A 13,289-nucleotide genomic window follows, 5' to 3' on the forward strand; every position below is an offset into this window, starting at 1 on the left:
GACGCATATATAGCTATAATTCTATTTATCGATTCTGACCAATCAATCAATCGTATTTATTGAGCGCTTACTGTTTGCAGAGCACTGTACTAAGCGCTTGGGAAGTACAAGTACAAGTTGGCAACATAGAGAGATGGTCCCTACCCAACAGTGGGCTCACAGTCTAGAAGGGGGAGACAGAGAACAAAACAAAACATATTCACAAAATAAATAGAATAGATATGTGCAAGTAAAATAAATAAATAAATAAAATAAATACAGTAATAAATACATACAAACATATATACATATATACAGGAGAAAGGCTCCTTCTGGGGCAGAAGCGGGGACGAATGGGAATTAATGGTTGAAGGCAGTGTGGCCTAATGGGGAGATGCCACTGGTCTGCTATGTGACCCTGGGCAAGTCACTTCACCTCTCTGGGCCTCAGCCTCCTCATCCGTAAAATGGGGATAAGATATGGTATTGACACCCCTCTACATCTTGTTGTCTTTCTCTCCCTTCTAGACCGTGAGCCCATTGTTGAATAGGGACCGTCTCTATATGTTGCCGATTTGTACTTTCCAAGCGCTTAGCACAGTGCTCTGCACACAGTAAGTGCTCAATAAATACGACTGAATTAATTAGCATGGCTCTCTCCCAGTGCTTAGTTCAGTGCCTGGAACATAGTAAGTGCTTAATAACATAGTGGACAGAGCACAGGCCTGGGAGTCAGAAGGTCATGGGTTCTAATCCCGACTCTACCATTTGTCTGCTGTGTGACCCTGGGTATGTCACTTCACTTCTTGGTGCCTCAGTTACCTCATCTGAAAAATGGGGATTGAGACTGTGAGCTCCACATGGGATAGGGACTGTGTCCAAACTGATTTGCTTGTATCCACCCAAGTGCTTAGTACAGTGCCTGGCACATAGTAAGCGCTTAACAAATACCAACATTATTATTATTAAGTATGATTCAGAAGAAGACAACAAGGAAACTGAGGCACATAGAAGGTGAATGACAGTGGTGAGAAGGTATTCCCTCCTGGAACTTGCCCGTCCAGCCAAACCTCCTGTCTTAACTTCTCTGTTGCTCCCATGGCTTAATGTTGGCCTCTGCTCTCCAAGACAGCCCTGAATTCTGACACAAATTCACTCCCAAAAGCCAACTCACTGACAGTAAACTTGGTTGAAATACCACACTCGATCATTTCTACTGAAAATGAAAGGCAGTACAGTACATCAGATATCGCTAATGGCCAGCAAAATCCTTTTCAACATTTCTGGCTAATCACTTGGGGGAGTTCCGCGTCCCCTCCTCCCTCCCCCACCCCCCCGCCTCCCGTCTTATATGTAAATGAACATTTTAAGACGAGGTGGTTAAAACTTAGAAGGAAAACTTATGGTCTGCAGAGCTGCATCTGTTAACTGTGCGATGTGGATCAGATGAATGCAAATTTTTTGTTGTTGTTTTCTGTGAACTGAGTTGAACGGATCGGCTTGTTTGCATTGCTCGGTTGTTTCATTTTATCTCACGACTATTTCAGGGTGTTGGAGCGGGATGCCTATTGTAAAGGGCTAATAATAAGAACGATCCGTGCACAGATGAAGCGGCGGGCGCAAGGGCGCGAACGCTCCAACCGAGGCAGAACCGATAAATGTTACCTCGTACTGAATTACATACATATTTTTAGTCAACAGCTGCTCCAAGCCATGACTGACATACAAACTTCCTCTGATTCACTGAATCTTCTCCTTCATTCACCCGCTCTTCCCTCCCGTCTCCCCGAAGCCCCCCAAAAAGCCATCTTTGACGGGGTCCTTCCAGTTGTCTTTGGGAGATGAAAACAAAGCTACCCTGAGGACAACGCCCCCGGACCGTTCCCAACAAGGGAATGAAATGTGGGTTTCGGGGCGAACCCAACTGGGTGGCCGCTCCAGCTTCTGCCGTCCTGGCTTCAGACCCCAAACGCCTGTGGCCACGATGGTAAAACCCCACCTCTCTAGGACGAGCGGCGGAGATTCATCCCTGATCTTCCTTCTGAAACCAATCGCCGAGGCCAAACCTGCCTGCAGCCCCAGGGGCCATCGCCACATTTTGGCCATCACGTTCAACAGACAAGGACCGGCCTAACTTCTTGGCATTGGCTTGACTGAGGGGAACCCCCGAAGCTGGTTTGTGCTGACCTCCCTCACGGCACCGCGACCAACGGACAATCCTTTCATGGATGAGGAGATGGATTATTATTTTCTTTTTTGGGAGGGGGTGTCGCGCTCCCATGATTCAGAAGATACGGTACGGTCATTGAACGGATGCCGGCTTTTAGCAATATCTGTATTACCGTGTCGGGCTCCGTCTGCTGCGACACTTTGCGGGCGATTAGGGAGGTAAACAAAGACTGAGCGAAGCAAAAAAGATTTCCAGAAGAAACTGCAGACCCCCGGGATTTAGATTTAGGTAATCCACTTAGATTAGCACGGCTGTGTCTTAAAAGGACAATACTAAGATCACAAAATAGGTCATGTCCAAAAGATAACTACAGCAGCAACCTCCAGCGCCCTAAAACCCGCTGCATTTAGACGCGGGCCCCGCCCAACCCTGGGCCGCCGATCCAAGTGGGCCACACGAGGCTTTGGCCTCACAACCGGGCTCTGCCCACCCCGTGCATTTTAACATTGAGTTGTGGGGACACCCTTGGGGGTGAGGAGGGGGCAGAGGAGAGCGGGTCCTCCCTTCCTGAAAGCACCCAGGAGCCACGGTCCCGCGGACGGTGCCAATGCTTCAGGATCCGACGGTGGAGGATCATCATCGTTATAAATGGCATTTCCTGAGCGCTTATTATGGGCAGAGCACAGTACTGAGCACTTGGGAGAGTACAACACCACAGAGTTGGTAGACACTTTCCCCACCCACAACGAGAAAGAAATTGGCGGTGGAGACTTGTCTATTTCAAAGGGAGGAAACTCTTCACACCCAGGTGATAAAGAACGCCCCCCCAACTCTTCCCCCACCCTCCCAGAGACCTCCACTTGAGGCCAGCACCCAAAGGACAACACGCGCCCCTGGGCCGGAGGAAATTGGAGGGCTCCAGTGGGCTGACTGCTCCCTCCGGGGCAGCCGCCGAGGACGCCAGGGTCCTCCTTCCTGACGCCTGGGACAATGGTCTTTTGTGAGCCAAGGCCTGCCCCTTCTGGGGCATCTTGCTGCACTGGCAGAAGCTCCGACCGCAAAGGCCTCGTTGCCATGAGAAACCCGGTCACTTCCAGATGCCTGATGTGTCGGGCTCAGACAAGGGGATGAAAAATACCTCTTTCTGACCAAAGGGGCTTGAGGGGAGGGGCGGGGAGGGGGGGTGGCTATTTGCAGAGAATTACCTACTTACCCATCAGATTCGAGTTCATGAAAGGTGTCGGAGACAATCCTTCGTGCGCCCCTAATCGACTGTCATTCAAGTGATCACCGTAATGAGGGCTGTCTACAAAACCCTAGGGAAAAAAGACCAGAGCATTAAAGGGATTATTTGGCAGTGCTGCTAATTGAGTGTAATGACACTCTCCTAATTAATGTACAGACTTGCAATTGGTCACTCCTAATAAAGTTGGCTTGAGCCGCCGTCTCTCCAACCCTCTCTTCCCACTCCCCCCAAGCCCTCGCTCTCAAAAGCACGAGGGGGCTCTTTACCCAAATTCGATTTTTCTTTTCCTCTCCTTCTGAGACTGGGTTCAGAAAAGACAAAATCAAAGAGAGACAGAGGGTTCCCTGATGTGATTCATATTCCCAAAGTCAATGCTTCCGGAATTTTGAGGGCGTTGTGGTTGCGGGGCAGGAGTGGAGGGGGGAAACGGGAAAGGACAGGAGTAGGAGCCGGCTATTGATATGTGCTGGAAACACACATCATCATCATCAATCGCATTTATTGAGCGCTATGTGCAGAGCACTGTACTAAGCGCTTGGGAAGTACAAATTGGCAACATATAGAGACAGTCCCTACCCAACAGTGGGCTCACAGTCTAAATTATTATTACACATTATTATTATTACATTACTCACATTATTACACATGAAGTAATAAATACTAACAGTGGTCTTTGTCAAGCACTTCCTACGGGCCAGGCACTAAGTAGGTATAAGATAATCAAGGCAGACACAGTCCCTGTCCCACAGGGAGCTCCCAATTGAAGGAGAAGGGAGAACAGATATTTAATCCCTAATTTACACATCAGGAAACCGAGGCCTGTGAAGTGAAGTGAAATGACTTGCCCAAGGTCACCCAGCCGGGAAGCAGCAGACCTGGGATTAGAACCTGCCTGTTTTAGGCCTGTTTACTTGTTTTGATGTTCACATATCTATAATCCTATTTATTTATATGATGCCTGTTAACTTGTTTTGATGTCTGTCTCCCCCCTTCTAGACTGTGAGTGCACTGTGGGCAGGGATTGTCTCTGTTGCCAAATTGTACTTTCCAAGTGCTTTGTACAGTGCTCTGCACATAGTAAGCGCTCGATAAATATTGAATAAATGAATGAATGAGCCCGAGTCCTTTGACTTCCAGAGGCCCCTGCTCTTCCCAGTAGGCCTCGCTGCTCCTCATCTGCTTTTGAAATGATGATTCTAGTCTCTCTGCTCACACAAGAAAAAGTCAGAGACCACAGTGGCTATGCACTGAGGGGGTGGGTCACTGTCGATGTAAGATGGGCGGGGAATCTGTGCATCCTCAAAGACCGAATTAAAGGAAGAGAACTGTATGGCCACCAGGCTGGTAGGGGAGAATAATGTGGACTTCCGGACAGACTCCTATGCAAGCTCTTCATTCACCCCCATTCCCGGAGCTGGGGGAGCTGATCCGATGTGCCTGGGGAGCGGGAGGAAGGGGAAACAAGGCCAGAACTGTCACCAGAGCGGGGTCGGGGCCAGCACTATGTGGGGGGGTGGGGGTGGGGGGGTGAGGCCACAGGGCCACGGCAGCAGGCCTCTACCGGACCCCCACCCCACAATATGCATGAAAGCCAATTTCCCTCTGGACAGGCCAGGGTCCCCTTTCCCGGTGGAAGAATGTGGCGCCAAGGAGATCTGAGCCGGGCAGAATGAAGTCCGCTAAGTTCCTCCTCACCTGCTTCCAGGCTGAGAGCGGTGGGAAGCCCAATCTTCTAATAATAATAATAATAATGATGGTATTGACCGTTTACTATGTGCCAGGCGCTGTACTAAGCACTGGGGTGGATACAAGCAAATCGAGTTGGACACAGTCCCTGTCTCACGAGGGGCTCACAGTCTCAAACCCCAATTTAAAGATGAGGTCACTGAGGCCCAGAGAAGTGAAGTGACTTGCCCCAGATCACAAAGCAGGCAAGTGGTGGAGCCAGGTTTGAACCCACGACCTTCTGACTCCGAGGCCCGTGCTCTTTCCCCTAGGCCACGCTGCTTCTCCTCCTCTCCAAAAGTGCATTTGTTTCCTCGAGGCAATTTAGCCCACCACTGAATCGAACGGCAGTCTCCCTGGTGAGCACAGCGCCCTGGCCTGCTTAAGATCCCCACGAATACTAAGGGCTCGGAAAACTTACAGCTTGAGGCCCAAGCGAGGGGGAAGAATTACTCAGGCTCACAGCAACCAGAAACCCCCCAGCCTCCCCAGGGACTGCAAAATCATCAATCACGGAACATTTATCATTTTCCAGACTGCGGGCGAACATTCAAGATGACATTAATGGGGCTGAAACCGGTCTCACTATCTTTGCGGGTGTGCTGTCAGTTCAACCAAAGGGCTGGGAGTTGGGTGCTAAATAGCTGTCAAATCACTACAATTGCTTACGGATGCATGTCACAACTCCGCCCGCAATTCTGCTTTCAAAGTAATCTTCCGGGAGTCCCCCTGCTCCCAGATGCATCTCTGGCTCCCTTTTTTTTTTTAATCGACGTCGCAGTCACGGCTCCACGCACGTGCTAGACGCTCGGAGTCGGTCTTGGTGACATTTACAACTTGGTTATGACCACAGGAGTGTCCTGCGGTAACCACAATCAGCGCCCGTCTCCCGCTTGGGCGGCCGAGAGGGCAACAGCTGCCTGCCCTGGGGTCAGGTGGTTCCTTTCAGAGGTCACCACATGGAGTTGACTTGCAGGTTCAAATGATCCAAGTAAAAAGTCTTACGTTTTCTATATGTCTCGTGTGTTTGATCTCTCTCTCTCTCTTTCTCTCTCATTTTTACAGGGAGGGAGAGGCATACACCCACACAAATACAAACGCACAAATATAACCAGCAAAATACTCCCTATATGACTGCTTTTATCATCACCCCAGATCTCAGTTAACTATATTACTGGAAGACAAAGAAAGGGCCGATCAGAAGTGGTCTACTCTCTGTTCGCAGTTTCTTTCCTTGCTACAGGGGGCCGGGTGGGTAAATGAGCTTATGTTTGCAAAACACTTCGAGATCCTTGAAGTGCAGTTCCAAGAATTATTGTTATCTCTACCAAGAAGCGTGTAAACCTAGGAAAAGAAAAATAATGAACTTGTGCTCGGCTGCCCCGAGAACTACAAGGAGGTTGAGGCTGCAAAGATAAGCCGGTGCTTTATAGGCCACCTCCTAGAAAGGCAGATCCGAGCTGGGTGACCAGTGGGAAAATCTTCGTTCAGGGCCTGTGGCAAGGACACCGACAGCCCCGGACCCCCTAGCCGACCCAGGTTAGTCAATCAATGGTATTTATTGAGCACTTAGCATGTGCAGAGCATTGTACCAGCGCTTGGGAGAGGACAGTATAACAATAAACAAGATACTTTCCCTGCCCACAATGAGTATGCAGTCTAGAGGGGGAGAAAGACACTAATGTAAATAAATACATTACAGGTCAGCAGCGTGTCGATCTCTGGAACGACCGACTTCGGTCAACTGCGCCCACCGGAAATCAAGCCTCCGTCAGGGTCCAGAAATCCGTTCCCAAATTCCCAGGCTGCCCAGATCACCGGAGGGGATGCCAGCTGGGAGAGGCGACTCCAGCCCCGGACAGGCCACCGGGGCCAGGATTACCAGCCCTTCCATTCCAACAGCTCCAGACACCTCGATGTCAGATGCTTTTGGTGGGAAATGTTCCAACTTGGGGGGGCGGCGAGGGAGAAATCTGGTTCTGGGAACGGAGGGCAAAGAATACCTCCAATCTATCCCCAGGAATGCTGTGGAGAGCAGAGAACAGGGCCAGAAGCACCCCACTCTCTCCTGCTGCTCCCCCAGGGCCCCGAGGGTCTGTCTTACCCTCGGAGCTTGTCTTCCCAAAGAAACTTCCTAGTAAGTCAATTGTATTGAGCGCTTACCGTGCGTGGATCACTGTACTAAGTGCTTGGGAGAGTACACTATAACAGACACATTCTCCGCCCACAACAAGCTTTCAGTCTAGCTGCACGGCCCAAAGCTGGGGAACACAGCTTTGCTCGGGGCCCGTCAGCCACAGTGTTTCCTGGGTGGGTTTCCAGTAGATGCTCCTCAAATCCACAAACGGCAGACTTGGACACCTTTAACAGGACGTGGGACGACTCAATCCATCGGTGGTTTTTACTGAGCTCTAACTGTGTGAAGAGTGCTTGTACTACACGCTTGGGAGGGTACGAGACCGCTGAGTTGGTAGGCGCGATCCCTGCCTACAGGCAGATTGCAGTTGACGGGGGTGCATCTGAGGTCCAAAAGTTCAATGCTCTCTATTTCACCCCGGTCTAACGCGTCAGCAAAAGTTTGGAGTCAAGTTTCTAAGATGGTCGGGAACTCGGCTGAGCACAAAGAGGAAAAGGTAGGGTTCGGCAGGCAAACAAAAGACCGCCTGCCACTCTACTCAAAACTGGAGTTGCCGCCTCATGAATCATGCCTGTTAAGATCGTTTGCATCCGCAAAAGCCACCGGCTCTACACACAATAGCCGACTACCATTCTAGTGAGTCGCCGTTGCCCTCGTTGGCCATTCTGGGGGTTAAAAGGAATCGAAAGGTCCCGCTGTCAGAAAAGCAACCAAGAGACTAACGGCTGGAGAAATTGTTTCTCCACACAAACAAGATGGGAGGAAACTGTTCGATACCTGAATTTGGTTAAAACGACAATTGAATCTGATCCTATTTACGAATGCTCGACAGTACCATCTACTGAGGGAGAGCAGGGCAGGAAAGCCTTGGGGGGATTATGAAATACGTTAAGTGCTCTGCACTCATTTCATTGTTCGGGAAGTTGCCGGCATCAATCCCCTGCCCGCTAATATGACAACCGGTCTCCAAGTGATCCATCACCGCTGAGAGCCTTGTCTGATCGGCTGCAAACGGCACCGTGTTATCAATCAAAACTTTTCCACCAAGTAAACAGAGCCACCGGACATCGTCGGGGGAAGAAAACAGGAACTCGTTTGATTTGCAAAGTTCTAACCCTGCTGTGACTCGAATAACGACCCTAAGATGCCACCAGAAAGTTTCGCTTTCAATTTGGGTGTTTAAAGGTTTGATCTGAACTAACTTTCCTATTGGGGGAAAACAGGCAGGGAAGGTAAGCACAGAGCAGCTCTGTAGGAGCTCGGGGCTGCCCTGAACATGCAAGTCATCTCTGCTTTCTCATTTCAATCAATCTTCCGTCCCGGATGCCTACTCGGGGCCCAGCGCAGTACGGAGAGAGTACTTCTCTGCTGTGTGACCTGGATCAAGTCAATTCATTTCTCTGGGCCTCGGTGACCTCATCTAGAAAAATGGGGATTGAGACTGTGAGCCCTTTTTGGTACAAGGACTGGAATCCACTAGGCCATGCAGCTTCCTAGCATGGAAGGCTCAGACAACTGGGGCTGTTCACAAAGCTCAGGTCGCGGATTACCGATGCCACAGGAGAAATTGGGGAGCCCCATGGGACTCCGCTGCTCTACAGCAGAAGGGTCCTGTACACCAACATCTCCAGAGAGATAGTTCATGGGGAACTATCCTTAATCCATCAGATTTCTCGCCAACTCCAGCAATATAACATTTCCACAGTTGGCAGTGGAGCCGCACAGATCCAATACATCAGCCCTCCCGAGACTGAAATCTCTCCAGGTTTGAGGAAGAAGTTGGGAGCTCTGCTCACTTGAGAATTTTCTACTGAAACCAAGAAAATAAGCACCGTGCATCTCTCCATCTTGGAGTACACTTGGCAAATATTTTGTAACTTCTTAAAAACCAAGCAAGCAATTACCAAGGTATCACTGGCAGTTATAAAACTGACCACGTTCGTTTAGGCTCGGGAAGTTGCAATACCATTAAAATCGAAAAGATACTCTAAATGTCGGTGTACTTAATAAAAGCAGACCGAAAAGATGAACGGGGAAGTCTCAGGGTCTCGACTTCCAACGGAGGCATGTTTAAGAGGTTCCTCATCAGAGATGGAGAGAGGGGGATTGGTGGAATGAAGCTCAGTCTAATGTGCCTTCATTTTCTCCACCCCATCACCGACCAACGACCCGGAATGGCGTTCCTCTTGCTCAGCTGCGAAAGCTGAGCAAGAGGAACAAATACCACAAGTATTATCATTATTTGTATTATTATTAATAAAATAAAGCTGTCTCTGCCTTATTTGGGCCAAACAGCTTCCAAGTTTGGAGACTTTAGGACAGCCACCATAACTTAGATTCATCCCCGCAACCCCAACCTTGCTTTTTTGTTTTTTAAATGGTATTTATAAGCTCTTACTTTGTGCCAGGCACTGAACCAAGCGTTGGGGTAGATGCAAGCTAATCAGGTTGGACATAGTCCATGTCCCACGTGGGGCTCACAGTCTTCATCCCCATTTTACAGATGAGGGAACTGAGGCACAGAGAATAATAATTATTATTATTATGAGGATGAAGAAGGTATCTGTTAAGGAAGTACTTACTACGTGCAAGCATTGTATTAAGCGCTGGGATAGATAAAAACTAATCATGTTTGTATCATGGAGTCCCATATATAATCATGGGAAGCAGCATGGCTGAGTGGAAAGAGCCCGGGCTTTGGAGTCAGAGGCCATGGGTTCAAATCCCAGCTCTGCCAATTGTCAGCTGTGTGACTTTGGGCCAGTCAACTTCTGTGTGCCTCAGTTACTTCATCTGTAAAATGGGGATAAAGACTGTGAGGGCCCTTTAGGACAACTGACCACTTTGTAACCTCCCCAGCACTTAGACCAGTGTTTTGCGCATAGTAAGCGCTTAATAAATGCCATCATTATTATTATTATTATTATGTTGAACCCAATCCATGACCCACGAGGGGCTCACAGTGCTCATCCCCATTTCACAGATGAGGGAACTGAGGCATGGAGAAGTGAAAAGACTTGCCCATGGTCACAAAGTGGACAAGTGGAGGAGCCGGGATGAGAACCCTGGTCCTTCTGACGCCCCGGCCCGGGCGCTTGCCACTACGTCTCGCAGCTTCTCTGCTTCTGGTCAGAGGGTGAGGGTGGGGCCCCTTAAATCGGCACAACCATGTCCACCCCACATCCCAACAGCTTTTCCTGGGGAAAGTCGGACGAGTACATGCAGGGCTCCTGGCGGCCCTATCCAAACCTGGAATCCAAGGGTGTGGGGGGACCATCCCAGCAGCCCCTCTGTTTGTAAGGACGAAGTCCTGGAGGCCCCAGGGAACTGACTGAAGTAGAAACGGAACAAAGAGAGGTCTCATTTTCCACACCACAGAGTTAATAAGTTACAAAGGAGGAAATAAAAATCTAGAAAATACACACAAAAGTACATTGATTGAAGTTCTTTTTTCTGGTCCTTATGCTATTCTCTTATCGCACCCGGTACCAACAGATAGTCTTCTCTGTAATTCAGCTCAACTTAAACAACAAAACACACACACACACACACACACTCCCCCCCCCCCCCCCCCCCCCTTTTAACTGCCCTTAACGCAAAACTTTATCTTCTGTCTCTAGTAACAAACCCCAGGAACCCAGAGCAGGCTAAGCACTGCTCTTTGGCACAGTGAAATTCTGGGCAACAGTGTGAATCTCTGAAGCAAGCTCTTGTTCTCTTCTCTGCCAAGATTTCTCCCCAGCCCTCACCGTTTTCAACCTAACTCTGAAGCTGCCCGGACTCCTGGGAATTTCCCCGGTTACTCCCAAGAGTCTTGTTCCTCTCCTGGAGTTCTGGTCAACAGGATCTGGGGAACAATGGGAATCAGTCTGGATCTGAGGCCACACCAGGGCCAGCAAAGGTGATCGGTGCAGAGAAGGAGCATGACTCATTCATTTGATTGTACTTATTAAGTGCTTATTGTGTGCACAGAACTGTGCTAAGCACGTGGGAGAATACAACGGAACAATAAACAGACACACTCCCTGTCCATAAGAAGTTCACAGTTTAGAGGGGGAGACAGACATTAATATAAATAAATTACAGATACGTACATATGTGTTGTGGATAGAGAACAGGGCTGGGAGTCACAAGGACCTGGGTTCTAATCCCGAATCTGCCATTTGTCTGTTGTGACACTTTCGGTGACTCACTTCACTTCCCTGGACCTCAGTGACCTCATTTATAAAGTGGGGATTAAATCGTGAGCCCCATGGGGGACAGGGACTGAGTTCAACCTGATTAGCTTGTATCTACTCTAGTGCTTAGAACAGTGCTTGACACATAGTAGGCGCTTAACAAGTACCATAATCATTATTATTATTACCACCAAAATTATCATCTTACACCTTGTCATTTCCCTTATTTACTTCAATGACCATCTCCCCCCTAGAATGTAAACTCGTTATGGGCAGAATGATGATGGTGATTATGGTATTTGTTAAGTGCTATGTGCCATGCACTGTTCTAAGCACTGGGGTAGATAAAAGGTAACCAGGTTGTCCCACGTGGGGCTAACAGTCTCAATCCCCATTTTACAGATAAGGTAACTGAGACACAGAGAAATTAAGTGGTTTGCCCAAGGTCACCCAGCAGACAAGTGGCAGAGCCGGCATTAGAACCCATGACCTCTGACTCCCAAGCCCGTGCTCTTTCCACAAAGCCACGCTGCTTCTCTATCCACTACTCTGTTGTATTAAAAACTCCCAAGTGATTAGTCTAGTGCTCTGCACACCGTAAATGCTCAGTAAATCAATCAATCAATCGCATTTATTGAGCGCCTACTGTGTGCAGAGCACTGTACTAAGCACTTGGGAAGTACAAGTTGGCAACATAACTTGCCAACATAACTTCACTGATTGACTGATTCATGTGGGACATGGCTGCTTCTGATCTGCTTACAGTACACCTACCTCAGCCTGTAGTCCAGTGCTTGGCACAAAGCAAGCATTTACCAAATATCACTATTATTATGATTACTAGCAGCAGCAGCAGCACTGATGTGCTGCTAGACATGTCTCTGATCCACTCTTTCCCTCGCCAAACCACAGTCCACTTCTAGATCTTTCTCGGGTTTTCCTCAACAAGACTGGGCCCAGGAGAATGCTCTCAGCCCACATCGCTGCGGTGAGCTACAAACCAAAGCAGGGCACTCAAAGCTGAAGGCCTGGAAGACGGCTCATGGCTCCTATGATTTCATTTCCTCCACCGATTTCTCTATTTCCCATCATTTCTCTTGACTACCTCATGTTGAATCATAAAAAAAGTCCCAGTGTTTATAAAGTAATAATCCATGGCAACTTTTCGGCCTTTCTGGCATGAAATGCGACCGGGGAGAAATATGAAGAAAAGCAGCCTAACCTCCTCCCACTCAAATGGGCTAAAATCTCCCTGCTTTTTCTTCTGCTTCGTGAGATTCTTTCCTTCCACAGCCAGATGACTGTAGAGCTCTCGAGATGGGGGGTACGGCGAATAAGTCAGTCAGTTAACCATATTTACTGAGCGCTTACTGGGTGCTGGGCACTGTACTAGATGCTTGGGAGAATACAATGGAACAATAAACGAATACATTCCCTGCCCACACGAGCCTCCAGTCTAGAGGAAGGAGAGAGGGTGAGGAGTGGGGAGAGAATCGCTTGAAACACACCAACTAAATCAATGATAATGATATTGATGATGATGATACTAGTACTAATAATAATGGTATTCATTACAGAACTATTGCTCATAATCAGACCTTGGACAGGCAGAAAAGAAGCAGTGTGGCATAGTGGACAGAGCAACGGCCTGGAAGTCGGAAGAACCTTGGTTCTCATCTCTAATATAATCCCTGCTGTGTGGGCAGGGAATGTATCTATTATATTGTTGAGTTGTACTCTCCAAAGCACTTAGTACAGTGCCCGCCTACAGTGAGCGCTCAATACAGACCAGTGACCGATCGACTGATTGCCATTTATTAAGCATTTACTATGTGCTGTGGATACCAGATGATC

At 48.7% G+C, this 13,289-nt stretch overlaps 1 protein-coding gene across 5 annotated transcripts in view; it reads right to left on the reverse strand.

Annotated features, from left to right (window-relative positions):
* The window catches only part of TCF12 (transcription factor 12), a 321,095-nt gene that overhangs the window by 167,029 nt on the left and 140,777 nt on the right, over window positions 1-13,289 (reverse strand). For all 5 annotated transcript variants that reach the window (XM_038750651.1, XM_038750650.1, XM_038750654.1 and 2 more), the window contains exon 4: window positions 3,363-3,465. In XM_038750651.1, the coding sequence (XP_038606579.1) occupies window positions 3,363-3,465 (103 nt within the window). The remainder of the gene's footprint in view (window positions 1-3,362; window positions 3,466-13,289) is intronic.

This window comes from Tachyglossus aculeatus, chromosome 8 (genome assembly GCF_015852505.1).
Source record: "Tachyglossus aculeatus isolate mTacAcu1 chromosome 8, mTacAcu1.pri, whole genome shotgun sequence".
NCBI lineage: Eukaryota > Metazoa > Chordata > Mammalia > Monotremata > Tachyglossidae > Tachyglossus > Tachyglossus aculeatus.